This window comes from Dipodomys merriami, unplaced genomic scaffold, assembly GCF_024711535.1.
Source record: "Dipodomys merriami isolate MVZ:Mamm:240054 unplaced genomic scaffold, mDipMer1.0.p SCAF_672, whole genome shotgun sequence".
NCBI classification, from domain to species: Eukaryota; Metazoa; Chordata; class Mammalia; order Rodentia; family Heteromyidae; genus Dipodomys; species Dipodomys merriami.
The window spans coordinates 499,226-513,688 of NW_027206260.1; the positions used below are offsets into that span (position 1 = coordinate 499,226).

At 47.2% G+C, this 14,463-nt stretch overlaps 2 protein-coding genes and 1 long non-coding RNA gene across 5 annotated transcripts in view; 1 reads left to right on the forward strand and 2 right to left on the reverse strand.

Annotated features, from left to right (window-relative positions):
• Window positions 1–144: 144 nt before the first annotated feature.
• LOC138815850 (T-cell leukemia translocation-altered gene protein homolog) lies at window positions 145–3,866 on the reverse strand. The gene is made up of 3 exons (XM_070005230.1): window positions 3,434–3,866; window positions 3,128–3,182; window positions 145–1,499 (listed from the first exon to the last, which is right to left on the reverse strand). The coding sequence occupies exons 1-3, from the start codon at window positions 3,654–3,656 to the stop codon at window positions 1,457–1,459; spliced, it is 321 nt and encodes a 106-aa protein (XP_069861331.1). The 5' UTR covers window positions 3,657–3,866; the 3' UTR covers window positions 145–1,456.
• Window positions 3,867–4,108: 242 nt separating this feature from the next.
• The window catches only part of LOC138815849 (transforming protein RhoA), a 34,113-nt gene continuing 23,758 nt past the window's right edge, over window positions 4,109–14,463 (forward strand). For 2 of the 3 annotated variants that reach the window (XM_070005227.1, XM_070005229.1), the window contains exon 1: window positions 4,109–4,275. The gene's annotated coding sequence lies outside the window, so the exon portion shown is untranslated. The remainder of the gene's footprint in view (window positions 4,276–14,463) is intronic. The other variant, XM_070005228.1, reaches the window with a different exon arrangement.
• Window positions 11,834–14,463, reverse strand: part of LOC138815853 (uncharacterized) — a 48,935-nt gene continuing 46,305 nt past the window's right edge. The window contains exon 4 of the long non-coding RNA XR_011368499.1: window positions 11,834–14,198. This is a non-coding gene — a long non-coding RNA (uncharacterized lncRNA). The remainder of the gene's footprint in view (window positions 14,199–14,463) is intronic.

Sequence of the window (14,463 nt, forward strand, 5' to 3'; positions counted from 1 at the left end):
TGGGGGTATTTCAGCTATTGACACCTCTCTCTACCCCTGCAAACTGTGGCATTTGGGATCCTGAGGGATCAGCCTCCAGCATGGTCTCTCACCAGTTGCCCCTTGCATGCACATTTGACCTCTTTGGAATAACCACACAATGGATGCATTTCTGTGTTTAATAAGCCACATCTTCAAGTTGAGCCTGGGGATGCAATGTCAGACCCTGATTCTGTGTGGTGGCATTGGTGGATGGGCCTGAGGCTATGGAGAGGACCTTCTTCCTAGCCCAGATGTCTCTGGAGTAGGCATGTGGACATGAGGAGTCCACAGGGACTTCCAGTGCACCTGCCATGAAGTCTGCCTAGTCAGGCTGCCAGATGGGTAGAGGACAAGCAGGCAAGTGGGACAGTGAGGTAGCTGGTGGTCCAGCAGAGATAGGCAGAAAGTACCACTATTAGGGAAGGAGGCAGGTGCAGGGACACATCATGCCTTCGGGACTACAGGAAGTAGTATTTCTCTGGGGGCATTTGTCTCCTCCCCCCTTTGGAACCTCCTCTAACCCACTGGCTGAAGGCAGTCTAGACCAGGTGAAGGTCTGCTTGGGTCTTTTGACTCTTTTGAGGGCCTAAAAGGTTGCTAGTGGACTCTTAAGGGTGAGATAGGAACTGAGGAGGCTGTAGGGCATACTGGAATTACTCTGCACTAACAGCTTAATATCTCCCCAGGAGTGGGTAGAGACCCCCCAAAATCTGGCACCTAAGATAGGAGACTGGAAGGCCCACTTCTTTCAGGCACCAATCTCTCCCACAAGAAGAACAGAAGTTTAAGGTTAGTCGGGAAAGAACACTTCCTTTCCCTGGCTCATCCCTGGAGCTCTATTTGGACCCAAGAGGTGGATGTTTGGTGCCTCCCTCTGGATAGTGCCAATAAAGGCACTTTTGCCTTACACCTGGTCAGCTAAGTAACCAAACAGTAGAAGGCTTGGCTCAGGCTAGAATTACCTGGCTCCCCTGTCAACAAAGCAAAAACCATGGAAATTCAGAGCCTACAGGAGAACAGACTTCCCTTACAAACCACAGCACTGGTCAACTTCAGGCTTCCTCTGAGAAGGACAAATCCCTATAGGATCATATCCCCAGAGGAATGAAAAGGACAAGGGGGAAAAAAAAAAGAAAGCCAAGACAGAACAGGGCCTAGTAGCTTCCCCAACTGAAAGGCTTCTCTTAAGCTCTAACCCCTGAGAGGACATGTCATCTCTCCTTAAGGCACTGAGACCAGGGGAGAGGCAAACTCTTCACTTGCCCAATACATAGGGGGCTGTTGAAAGCAAGGCTATAGGCAACTGAGGCTTGCCCTGCAAGCACTGAGTTACTTTCTGCCCCCAACCCTGAGCCCCTCTGTAGTCGTCCCCCAGGATCTAGGAGCCAGCAGACCCCTGTGATGATTCTGGAGAACCTTCTGCTGCTGTCTTCCCTTATTCTCTGTGAGTTTTGACAGGTTCATTTGTTGCAATCTCCCTGAAAGTGGTGGAGAGAAGAGACAGGTTATTTTATGTTCAGCAGAATATTCCCCTGAGATTGGCTCTCCTCAGCCTCTTGACAGCTAAGCTGGGCTCTATAAGGCTGCATTACAATCTAATCTGTCTTTGCTTATGCAAGCACGAGGGCTTGAACTCAGGGCCTTGTGCTGTTATTTGGCTTTCACACTTAAAAGCTGATGTGGTCTACCACTTCATCCATATCTCCAGTCACAATTTAGACTTTTTTTTTTTTTTTGGCTAGACCTGGGGCTTGAACTCAGGGCCCAGGCACTGTCCCTGAGCTTCTTTTGCTCAAGGCTAGAACTCTTACCACTTGAGCCATAATGCCACTTCTGGCTTTTTCTGTGTATATGGTACTGAGGAACGGAACCCACCAAGCCACATTCCCACGCATAAGCAGACGTTTTCTACGCCAGTACTGGGGCTTCAACTCAGGGCCTTGTGCATTTGTTTGGTTTTTCACTGAAGGCTGGCATTCTTCTGCTTGAGCTCCATTTCCAGTTCTGGCATTTTGGTGGCTAATTGGAGCTAAGAGTTTCTGCAGCTAAGACTTTTCTGCCTTGGCTAGTTTTTGAACTGGGATCCTCAGATCTTACCTTCTAGGGTAGCTAAGGAATACAGGCATGTGAAACCAGAGCCTGGCTAATGTACACACACACACACACACACACACATATGCACACATGTTACATGTATATAAACACATGTATATATACATATACACACATATATAACATGCACCCATGCACACACATATGAGACAGGGTCTTTTGTGTTCCCAGACTGGCCTCAAACTATGTAACCCAGACTGATCTTGAACTTCCAACCTTCATGCTTCTGTCTGCTGGGTGCTAGGATTACAGATGTCCACTTGCTTCTCTTATAAACCTTTCATTACTCCTGTGAGACAAGCCTTGGTTGTCCTTGTTTTCTGGGCCTATAGAGAGACTTCTACTGTGTGGTAGAGGCTCAGAGATAAGCTGAATGAATGTCCTGATTAGTTGTTTGAATGAGGAGGCTGACACAATGAGGTCAGCTGGTGTGCTAAGAATAGAGGCACATAGGGACAGTGGTATAACACTGCTTAGAAATGGAGACTCTTGGGCTGGGAAGGTGGCTCAGTGGTAGAGTGCTTGCCTTGCATGCGTGAGACCCTGGGTTCGATTCCTCAGCACAACATAAGCAGAAAAAGGCAGAAGTGGTGCTGTGGATCATGTGATAGAGTGCTAGCCTTGAGCTGAAGAGCTGAGGGGAAGAACCTATACTCAGAGTTCAGGCCCCACGACTGACCAAAAAAAGAAATGGAGGCACTTGTTTTCCTAACTCAGACATTCCAGATGAGGAGCTTGCTCCCTAAAGACTAGTTATATCTCTGAAATTAAGACAATACCAGCATCCACCCTACTGGTTATTGATGAAGGACTCCAGATGCTTGTGTCACCCCAACCTGAAATCTAAGCTGTACATCCGGATTTGGAGGAGGCTTGCAAAGACTACTTGGCTGTTGGACTCACCCTGAGAATTCCTCACCCTATCACCAGCACAGGAGTGTCCTTTGTCTGCCAAGCATGTGGTTGGATGGAGTAAGGGGACAGATTTACTCACCAAGTAGGGAAGTAAGTAGAGCCGTCTGGTGTGGATCCATTTTGGCCGCCCAGACCTGGAGGCAGAAACATGTCAAAGCTACTACACCTAGCAGCCCAGGGCGGGTTCTACGGTCATGGTTCTGAGAAACAGGTGCAAATGTGATGGGTGGACTGGTGGGGAGTCTTGAAAGAGTAAGATGGCAATAGGTCAGGGAACTGAGTTAAGTTCTAATGAGGGCCTTGGAGAGCCAGTGATAGTTTAGGGGAGCCCTGGGGGGGACCCCAATGGGTTAGGCAGCCCACGGAGGTTCTTAGGGAGCCTCACCTGGGCGGTGATATAACCCGGTCACGGTGTTCCCGTAGAAACCCCACGCCAGCTGGATGCCCAGGAGACTTAACACCAACCACAGGAGCAGCAGCTTGAAGAGGGTCACGCGCATGTCCTGCGCCTCCCACTCCTTGAGGAACTCGCTGCCCAGGGAACCTAGCATACCCAGCACCGTGGCGGGCAGAGCCTGCAATTCCTGCCCTGACCAAGGCTCCGCCATGACGGGCCTGGGATTCTGTCACCGTAGCTCCCACCGCGCAGGCGTCTGGTCTTCCGGGGTCAGCCCCGTCAACGCGCACGCGTAAGACCAGGAAGCGAGGCCCGATTTCGCTTGCGCGAAGAGTTGGCAGTTTAGGGAGGAGTGTGCAGACCGCGCACGCGCACCTGGCCCCACCCAGCCGACTTTAAAGGACGAGTGACTCCCGGAGTATAAAATAGCAACTGGGTCTTTTATAGCCCCGGCGTTCCCGTGATGCCCCGCGCGGCGGCGTTCATTGGTTCAGACGCGAGCTTTTAGGGCGTGGACGCGCTCTGGAGCAATCGTGGCTGAGTTGTGAATGTCCGCGCGCGCGTGCGCGGGACCGCGACTGGACGCCGGCTCGAGCCCGCTGGGCGCTCGGGGGCGCGCACGTCGTTCCCCGCCCTCCCGCCGCCGCCCGCCCGCCCTCGCTCGCTCGGCTCGCTCGCTCGCGCTCCCCGCCCGCCGCCCTCCGTCGGTTCTCTCGGTTAGTCCGCCCGTCGTCGCCTCTTCGGCTGCCCGCCCTCGTCTCCGGGCTTTGCCGCTCGCGGGCCAGGCGTCGTCGGTGTGAAGAGGCTGGACTTGGGAGTCATCGCTTGAGGTGAGCGGGAAGGTTTTCCTGGAGCCGCCGCGGCGCCCCCCCCGGGCCCGCCCGGCCGGCACTTTTCCGGCCACCCCGCCCGCCCGCCCGCCGCCCTGCAGCGGCCGCGCCCCACCTGCTGCTCCCGGCTGGCCCTTCCTCGCCCGCCCCCATCTTTCACCTCGATCCTGGACCCTGACCCAGACTCCCGGCAGGGGGGGGGGCCCCCGCACCCCGAGGCAGCCGGCCCCGCCCGCGCAGTCCCCGGAAGCGCGCCCCGCCGCCTCCGATGCCCCTTCCCCCCTCCCCGCCCGCCCAGCCCGGCCTGGTGGAGCCCAGGCCGCCCTCCCACTCCCCCCAGCCCCCCCCCCCACGCTTCCTCTCTCACGGCCGCGCTCGGCTGGGCGGGGGCTCCGGGCCGGCCCCGGGGCCGCGCCGCCGAGTCGGGCCGCTGGCCGCTGGGGGAAGCGGCGCGTGGCTGTCGGGAGTTGGGAATGGGAGAGAAACTCTTTGAACAACTCCATCTTGCCTCTTTCCACTTGGTGTGCAAACCACCCGGTCCCCGTTTTGTACCGGGCGGGCGCGGTGAGACGCTCCGGCTTCGATCCTGTTTATTTATTTTTTAAGTGCAGTAATCTTGGGAGTTAAAGAGGTGATGATGTAGGTTAGGGGGTGTCTGATGGCGGGGTGCGGGCGAAGGTGTTTTCCGGCTTGAAAAAAAAAAAAAGAAATGTTGAATTTGGGGTGACTTGAGAGCGGCTGCATCGAAATCGGTACAGTTGTACTCGGGAGTTGATGCCTTAAATTAGGAATCACTGAACCTAAGCCTGTCCCTTACTCATCGGATGCAGTTTACAGGTTCTTTTCATGAAATTGCACTGTTTGCAGTAGATCAGTTGGATGGGGGGGGAACATGCTCAGTTTCCACTGCTTCAGTGTTGATTCTACTTGAGTTTTCTCCTAGTCATCATTTATCTTTTTTTTTTTTTTTTTTGGTGACTTGTTCGGTTTTTTATCTTTCGACTTCGTCTTTTGAAATAGGCATTCCTTGGCAGGTATGTAATCATATTTCTCTGTCAAATCGGAACGAGGGGGGAAAACCCTCTATGCCTTAAAATGTATATCGGGAGAATTTTTCAGCCATTTAGTATCATGGGGATGATTGTCACCCTTGACATGGAAAGACTTGTGGACATATAGTTTTAAGCATTTGACACAAGTTATGTTCTTTGGATTAAGAATACAAGACTAGCGCTTAAAAATTGGGTGAAGGATTTTTTTTTTTTTTTTTTTTTTTTGCCAGTTCTGGGGCTTGAACCAGGGCCTGGGCACTGTCCCTGAGCTTTACTTTATTTTGCTCAAGGCTAGCATCTCTACCACTGGAGCTATAGCACTATTTCCGGCTTTTTCTGTGTATTTGGTAGTGAGGAATTGAACCCAGGGCTTCAGGCATGGTAGGCAAGCACTCTACCACTAAGCCACATTCCCAGTCCTGTTGCAGGATTTCTTGATAAATGACTTTGAGATTCTGCCTACATATGTAAAGTAGTGATGGCTTTTGGGGAACAAAATAGATTGGATGTGTGTGTGTGTGCGCGCACGTGTGCGCCAGTACTGGGGGGCCTTGAACAAAGGGTCTGTGCTCTTGCTTTGCCCCACTGGCTCTCTACCATTTGAACCACACTTCCATATTGGTTTTTTTGCTAGTTAACTGGAAATAAGAGTCTCAGATTTGTCTACCTGGGCTGGCTTTGAACATGATCCTCAGATCTGAGCTTCCTAAGTAGCTAAGGTTACAGATGTGAGTCACTGTTTTTGAGTCAGTACTTGAACTTAGGGCCTGGACATTGTCCTTGACCTTTTTTGTTTGTTCTTGGTTGGCACTCTACCTACCCCCTTGAACCACAGCTCTACTTGGGGCTTTTTGGTGGGTACTTGTGGAGTCTCACAGACTTTCTTCCCTTGGCTATCTTTGAACCAGGATCCTCAGAGCTCAGCCTTTTGAATTGTTAGGGTTACAGGCATGAGCCACCTGGACCCAGCTTAGGATTGTTTTTGTTTTGTTTTAAATGCTGGGATTGAATCTAAAGCATAGTGCATGCTTAACAGGTAGGTGCTCTACCAGTGAGCTACACTGCAGACCTGCAGCTTGTTTTGAGTCTAAATTAATGCTAGAGTTACAGCCTTTATTCAACTAAAAGAAGAGAACAGTAATATGTTTTCAACCAATTTCTTCACAGACCTAGACTTATAGCCTCTAAACTTAGACCCAGGATGTGTAGGCCAGTCCACTTTGTAGGTGTGAAAACCGGAATCAGGGTAACTGGGGTGGTCTAGAGTTTTTTTTTTTTTAATAATAGTTTTAATGTGCTCCCTTAACCATTGCATTAGAGTCAGCTAAAATTTTAGGATTCTATACTCTAGTGTTTTCTCATTTTATTGAAGATTGGGCATGGTTTGGGAGAGAATCTGCAAAGTTCACTTGGCAAACATTTTACTTCTTTTTTTTTTTTTTTGGGTTTTTTTTTTTTTTTGCCAGTCATGGGGCCTGAACTCTGGGCCTGGGCGCTGTCCCTCAGCTCTTCAGCTCAAGGCTAGTGCTCTACCACTGGAGCCACAGCACCACTTCCGGCTTTTTCTGTTTATGTGGTGCTGAGGAATCGAACCCAGGGCCTCATGCTTGCAAGGCATGCACTCTACCGCTGAGCTACCTTCCCAGCCCCTTTTTTTTTTTTTTTTTGGTCGGTTGTGGGGCTTGAACTCTGGGCCTGGGCGCTGTCCCTGCACTCTTCAGCTCAAGGCCAGCAGTCTACCACTTGAACCACAGCGCCACCTCCAGCTTTCAAGTGGTTTATTGGAGATGAGAGTCTCACGGACTTTCCTGCCCCGGCTGGCTTTGAACTGTGATCCTCAGATCTTAGCCTTCTGAGTGGCTAGGATTACAGGCATGAGCCACTAGTGCCCGGCTAGCATTTCACTTCTTTAGCTTTCACAGTATACTTCTGTGCACCTGGATAGTCCTGATGTGGTTAGTGGAAGGAGATAAATGGATGCACAAGAGTCCCTTCCTAGTCTAGTTCTGGCTTAAGTATTTGGATCTTGAGAGCCCAACTTCCAGAGTAAGGCACAGAATTCCTTTATCCCAAACCAATGTAATTAGGCCTGGCTAGTCTATTTGCAGGCAACTGTGAGCCCTTCTGGCTTTAGAGTGAAGAGTGCATATAGCAAGTGAACAGTTTGTCTGCCATGTGTATGGTTTTGTTGGAGTATATTTGGTCTTGAATCCTTTCCTGTCATTAATTTCCTTTAAAAGTTTTTTTTCTGGTCATGTTGGAGTGTAAGTTATGAGACTGAAAACAGGTAGATTTTTAGATGTTGTCTGTGGGTGGAATCTAGGTGGTGACCAGAGTCCTAAAGAAGAGCCTGTTGATCAGTGAGACAACAGATTGATATTTCAATTTGTAAGAGAAGTGATTTGGTTTGGTAGACTGTAGACTTCACATTTGGGTTTAATTTTATTAGTGATAATGATATACAGTACATAATCACTGGATTTAAAAATTAAGAGAGGCAGCTAGGCACTTATGACTCCTGCCTATAATCCTAGCTACTCAGGAGGCTGAGATCTGAGGATTGTGGTTCAAAGCCAACATGGATAGAAAAAGTCTCAGAGACTCTTACCTCCAATTAAGCGCAAGAAAATTGGAAGTAGCACTGGCTCAAAGTAGTAGAGAGTGCTAGCCTTGAGCAAAAAAAAAAGAAAAGAAAAAAAAGCTCAAGGACAATGCCCAAGTCCTGAGTTCAAGCCTCACAACCAACAATGAAAATTGGAGAGGCTTGATATGTCAAAATCCTGTAATTCCCAAGACTGAGGAAATTAGGCAACAGGATTCAAGTTCAAGGTTAGCCTGGCTACAAATTGCGACACCTGACTTAAAAATTTTTGGGCCGGGCCGGGTGCTGGTGGCTCACGCCTGTAATCCTAGCTACTCAGGAGGCTGAGATCTGAGGATCGTGGTTCAAAGCCAGCCCGGGCAGGAGAGACCGTGAGACTCCTATCTCCAATAAACCACCAGAAAACCGGAAGTGGCGCTGTAGCTCAAGTGGTAGCGCGCTCGTCTTGAGCTGAAGAGCTGAGGGACAGCGCCCAGGCCCGGAGTTCAAGCCCCATGACCGACAAAAAAAAAAAAAAAAAAATTTTTGGGCCGGGAGCTGGTGGCGCACGCCTGTAATCATAGCTATTCAGGAGGCTGAGATCTGAGGATAATGGTTCAAAGCCAGCCTGGGCAATAAAGTCAGTGAGACTTTTTTTTATCTCCAATTAACCACCATAAAACCCAAAGTGGTGCTGTGGCTCAAGTGGTAGAGAGCTAGCCTTGAGCTGAAGAGCTGAGGGATAGTGCCCAGGCCCAGAGGTCAAGACCCGTGGCTGACAAAAAAAAAATCCTGGGCTGGGAATGTGGTTTTAGTGGTAGAGTGCATGCCTAGCATGCATGAAGCCCAGAAAAGGCTGGAAGTGGTGCTGTGGCTCAAGTGGTAAAGTGCTGTTCTTAAGCAAAAGAAGTTCAGGGACAGTGCTCAAGCCCTGAGTTCAAGAGCCAGGACTGGCCAGGAAAAAAAAATTCTTGTCAGGCGTCGGTGGCTTGTGCCTGGAATCCTAGTTACTCAGGAGCTGAGATATGAGGATTGCAATTCAAGGCCAACCGGAGCAGGAAAGAACACTAGTCTCTAATCTCCAGTAAACCACCAGAAAACCGGAAGTGGTACTGTGGCTCAAATGATAGAGCACTGGCCTTGAGCAGAAGAGCTGAGGGACAACACCCAGACCCAGAGTTCAATCCCCATGGCCAAAAAAAAAAAAAAAATTGCTAAATGTTTACCCTCTTATTTGTGTGTGTATGTGTATGTGCTGGTTCTGGGGCTTTGACTCAGGCCCTGGTTACTGTCTTTTAAAAAAAAAAGTTACTATATGGATGATCTACAGAGGGGTTACAGTTACATAAGTCAGGTACTGAGTACATTTCTTTTTGGACAACGTCACCCCTCTCCTCGCTCTCTCCAAGCTTTTCCCTCCTGTCCCCACACACAAATTATATACTTCATTTTCAACAGTGTCTAGTGAGTACCACTGTTGCATTTGTTCATCCTCTGAGCTTTTTTTTTTTTTTTTGCTCAAGGTGGGTGCTCTACCACTTGAACCACACCTCCACCTCCAACTTTTTGGTGGCTAACTGGAGATGAGTCTCATAGACTTACCTGCCAGACTGCCTTCAAAATGTGATCTTTGGGTCTCAGCCACCTATGTAGCTAGGATTACAGAAGTGAGCTACTGGCATCTCACTGATTTTACCCTCTTTATTAGCCTGTCCAGTGGAACTCAGTTTTCCTGAACCTATACAGTAATATGTATTTATTTAGTGATGTTGGAGATGAAGCCCATCCTAGGCAATTGCTAGGTAAATAACTTTTTAGCTCCTATATTTTAAACTTGTGAGTATTAAGTGTATGTGTCTTACTATTCTTTTGGGATGTGCTCACTGTTGAATATTTGTGGCGCTAATAAATTACATTTTCAAGGCAGTTCAAAGTTAGTAATTGCTGCAGAGTTCCTATTTTAAATGTTTTTATTTCGTGTGTGTGTGTGTGTGTGTGCGCATGCGCGCGTGCGCATGCGTGTGTGTTTGGTGTGTTTGGTGTGTTGGTCCTGGGGCTTGAGTTCAGGTCTTGAGCTCTGTCCCTAAACTTCGTTTTGCTCAATACTAGAACTCTTCCACTTGAGCCACAGCACCACTTATGGCTTTTTCTGAGTTTACTAGAGATAAGAGTCTCATGTACTTTCTTACCCAGGCTGGATTCAAACCATGATCTTCAGATCTCAGCTTCCTATATAGCTAGGATTATAGGTATGAGCCACCAGCATCTGGCTTCAAGTGACTCATTTTGGATCTTTGGTGCTGTTGTATTAAGTAAAGGTCTTATGTACTCATAATTATTGTAGTCATGTGAATCATTCTAGATGTTGGTCTCAGTTTATTGGTGCTTGCTCCAAGTGCTGGTAATGTATTTAGTTTTTTTTTGTTTTTTTTTTTTCATTTTCACTGCATCTTTACTTTTACATTTGTTCGTAGGTTGCCTAAAACATTTAAATACAAATAAAATGTGTAGCAAAAATAATGAGCAAACATTACAAATAATGGAATGTGAACCATTTCTGCCCTTATCCAGAGTTAATTGAGACGCAACTTTGTCTCAAAGAATACTTCTAGTGCTGTACTCTAAGGTGTGCACACTGAGATAACTCTTCCACAGAAATACATGATTCCAGCATGTAACAGCCATGGAATGTGTTTGTACCACAGCCCTGCAAGTGCGCCCAAACTTTCTAATATCCAGAATAACTACACTTGTGCCTGGAACCAATTTTCCCTTTTATTCTCCACCAGTACAAACCAATATGTAGGAAGATTTCTTCACTTTGACCTAGAAGCAGTTTTAACACTGGCCTTTGTGAAGTCACCATGTACCAAAGTACATGCCAAACATTTACAACTTGTATAAAAATTCTACATCCTCATATTGGTCATCTCAAGATGAAAACAGATAGCTCACTAAAAGTTAATGGGCAATATCTATTCCCCTAATATTAAGCAACAAAAAAAAAAACAACCCTGGGAAATACAGAAATTCAAATAGAAGCAACGTAAACCTGTCATAAATCATAAACAACAAACTATTTGTGGGACAGCATGGATGACAAATGGTCTACTGTATAAATTTTAGAATGAGGCAGACAAAAGTTGGAAAGCCATTTAATTTTCCCCTCCTCCTGCTTTCACTTCATCTTATATCCACAATGTCAACTTTTCGCTCGGTAACTACGTTATTAGCGTGCAGTCTTTGAACCACTCTTCACTGAATGTATCAAGTTCAGCAATGGCTTCATCAAAAGCTGTCTTTGCAAGAAAGCTAGCTTCCTCTGGGGAGTTCAGAATTTCATAATAAAACACTGAGAAGTTAAGGGCCAGACCCAAACTGATAGGTTTACCAGTTGTGAAGCTTGAACTCTGGATCTGGGTGCTGTCTCTCAGCTCTTCAGCTCAAAGCTAGTGCTCTACCACTTGAGCCACAGTACCACTTGTATTTAGTTTTTAACTGACTTTTTTTTTGTGGTGGTGGTGGTACTGGGCTTTGAACTCAGGGCCTCATGCTTGCTAAGCAAGCACTGTACTGCAGAGTTGCACCTCCAGTCCTTTTCTCTCTCTCTCTCTCTCTCTCTCTCTCTCTCTCTCTCTCTCTCTCTCTCTCTCTCTCTCGGTTGGTTATGGGGCTTGAACTCTGAGCTTGAATGCTGTCCTTCAGCTCAAGGCAAGGGGCTTTACCACTTTGAGCCATGGCAACACTTCTGGTTTTCTGAGTGGTTTATTAGAGATGAGGATCTTGTGAACTTTGTTGTCCAGGCTGGCTTTGAACCACGATCTTCAGATCTCAAACTCCTGAGTAGCTAGTATTACAGGTGTGAGCCACCAGTGCCTGGCTTTTTTTTTTTGGCCAGTCCTGGGGCTTGAACTCAGGGCCTGGACACTGCCCCTAAGCTGCTTTTGCTCAAGGCTAGCACTCTTACCACTTGAACCATAGCACTACTTCCTGCTTTTTCTGTGTATGTGGTACTGAAGAATTGAACCCAGGGCTTCATGCATGCTAGGCAAGCACTGTACCACTGAGCCACAATCCTAGCCCTCGAGTCCTTTCTTAAACTGATTTTTTTTTTCCTGGTACTGGACCTTTAACTCTGATTCTAGGTACTTTCCCTAAGCTCCTTTTTGGTCTAGGCTAGTGCTCTACCACTTGAGCAATAGCTGCACTTCTGGCTTTTGGTGGTTAAATGGAGATAAGAGTCTCACAGGCCTTCCTGTGAGACTCGAAGCAAAATCCTTAGATCTCAGCCTCCTGAGTAGCTAAGGTCAGACTCTTCGCCTAGACCTGCCTGAACCGTGGTCTGCTGGGATTACAAGTGAGTACCACCACATACCCAGATTCTTCATTCAAGTGGAGTGTCAAGCACTTTACTGCCTTGCCTCCTCATCTCAGCCTCCTTCTAGGTGGGATGACAGGTGCATGCCACTGTGCCCAGCTGAAGGTTTCACTGTTTCTGTTTCTTCTTTGCTGGCTAGCCTGGCATCAAACTAGAGTTCCTCACAATGGCTGCCTAAGGAGGAAAACAGGCATGAGCCACGGGCATTCAGTAGTGGGGTTTGAACTCAGGGCCTTATACTCTTTTTTTTGGGGGGGGGTCAGTCATGGGGCTTGAACTCTGGGCCTGAGTGCTGTCCCTGAGCTCTTCAGTTCAAGGTAAACGCTCTTACCACTTGAGCCACAGCGCCACTTCCAGTTTTCTGGTGGTTAATTGGAGCTAAGAGTCTCAGTAGTCTTTCCTGCCCAGGCTGGCTTTGAACTGTGATCCTCATTCTCAGCCTTCTGAGTAGGTAGGATTATAGGTGTGAGCCACTGGCGCCTGGCTGGCTTGGCTTTTTTGCTCATGGATGGCACTCTGCCATTTGAGTAGCCATACTTCCACCTCCTGGTTTTTGCTGGCTAATGGATACTGATCTTGAGGTTTTTGTCTACCTGGCCTGGCTTCAAACCTAAGTTGTCAGATCTCAGCTTGCTGGTAAGCTAGAATTATAGTTTATGAGCCAGTACCTTGCTCCATTGTTTTGTTTTGCTTGTTTGTTTTGTTTTGTTTTGTTCCTGGGAGAAAGTCTGAGCGACTCATCCAGTTATCACCAAAAAAGAAGTGGAACCATGGCTTTAAGTGGCAGACCATCAGCCTTGGTTGGAAAAGCTAAGGGACAGTGCCTAGCTCCTGTGTTCAAGTTCCAGTACCGGCACACACAGACAAAAAGAATCTCCAAAAGGGATGGGAAGTGGTTTAAAGGATAGGATGTAGCTCAGGGGGTATAGATCAGTTTTGTAGTATTTACAAGGCTCTGGATTTGGCCAGAACTAAAAGTTAAATAAAAATTTAAAAACTGAACGTAAGCCGAGCCTGTGGACACAGGGCTATAATTTCAGTTCCAAGACAAATGACAGGCTGTGAGTTTGAGGCCAGCCTGGGCTATGCAGTGAAATCCTGTCCGAAAATAAGTAAATAGCAAACATAATTGGATAAAAACAAGTCATTGAAATGTAGTTGGATAATCTTGGAAATGTTTACTGAAGTCGTATGTGATGAGATATAAGTAATCAGTAAAGTTGTCTAGCTTTGCTTTCTTTTTGGCAATACTAGAGTTGGAACTTGGGGCTTTTTGTCCTCAACAGGTGGTGCTATACCACTTGAGCTAGAGATAAGAGTCTTGTCTTCCCAGGCTATCTTTGAACCTTTACCCCTAGTAGCCTCCTAAGTAGTTAGGATTATAGGCATGAGCCACCAGCGCCTATTTTGAGTTTTATAATAAAGTGTTGGTGCAGTTTATGTAACTAATTTATTTTACTTTAAGAAGGGCAATATTATCATGCCTACAATTTTAGCTACTTAGCAGCTGAGATCTAAGAATTGCAGTTTGAAGCCAGCTCAAAGTCTGAAATTCTTTATTGCCAATTAACCAAGAAAGGCCTGGAAGTGGAGCTGTGGCTCATGAGTCCCAGCCTTAAGCAAAAAAGCCAAGCTAGAGTACCAGGCCTTGAGTTCAAGCCCCAGTGGCAGGATGAAAAAAGAAAAAGGACGCATTATAAGCTGCACAACTGTAGTTCATTCTTGGTAATTGAGAGGTTGAAATCTGAAGGATCAAAGTTTAAAGCTAGCCACCACAGAAAAGTCAACGATATTCCTTCTCCACAGAAGGAAGTATGGCGTGGTACCTCTTGTCTGCAACTCCATCAGTGCTCAGAAGCCTAAAGTAGGCAGACTGTGACTCAGGCATGCCTGATCTAGAAGCAAGGTCCATCTGAAAAATAACCAGCAAAAAATCAGGGCTAGAGGAATGGCTTAAGGACTAGAGCACCTGCATAGCAAGCAGGAATTCCTGTGTTAAACCTCATTACCATCAATGAAAGTTAGGAGGGAGTGTGTGTGTACCATTGCAGTATTTGGAAATTTTAATTATGTGGAATTCACTTAACGGTCAATATAATAGTTCGGTTGTCTACATTTGTGTTGAGTGAAAGAGGCTAAGGTTTGAATAAGTGAATAATAGGTAATTCTCTGTTTCT

Bases quoted from the DNA above. Each gene is read 5' to 3' on its own strand.
- LOC138815850 (XM_070005230.1), bottom strand. From the start codon at position 3,656: ATGGCGGAGCCTTGGTCAGGGCAGGAATTGCAGGCTCTGCCCGCCACG. The intron at 3,183-3,433 runs GTGAGGCTCCCT...TTCTGCCTCCAG, and splicing joins CGGGTTATATCACCGCCCAG to GTCTGGGCGGCCAAAATGGA. The intron at 1,500-3,127 runs GTGAGTAAATCT...CACCACTTTCAG, and splicing joins TCTACTTACTTCCCTACTTG to GGAGATTGCAACAAATGAAC.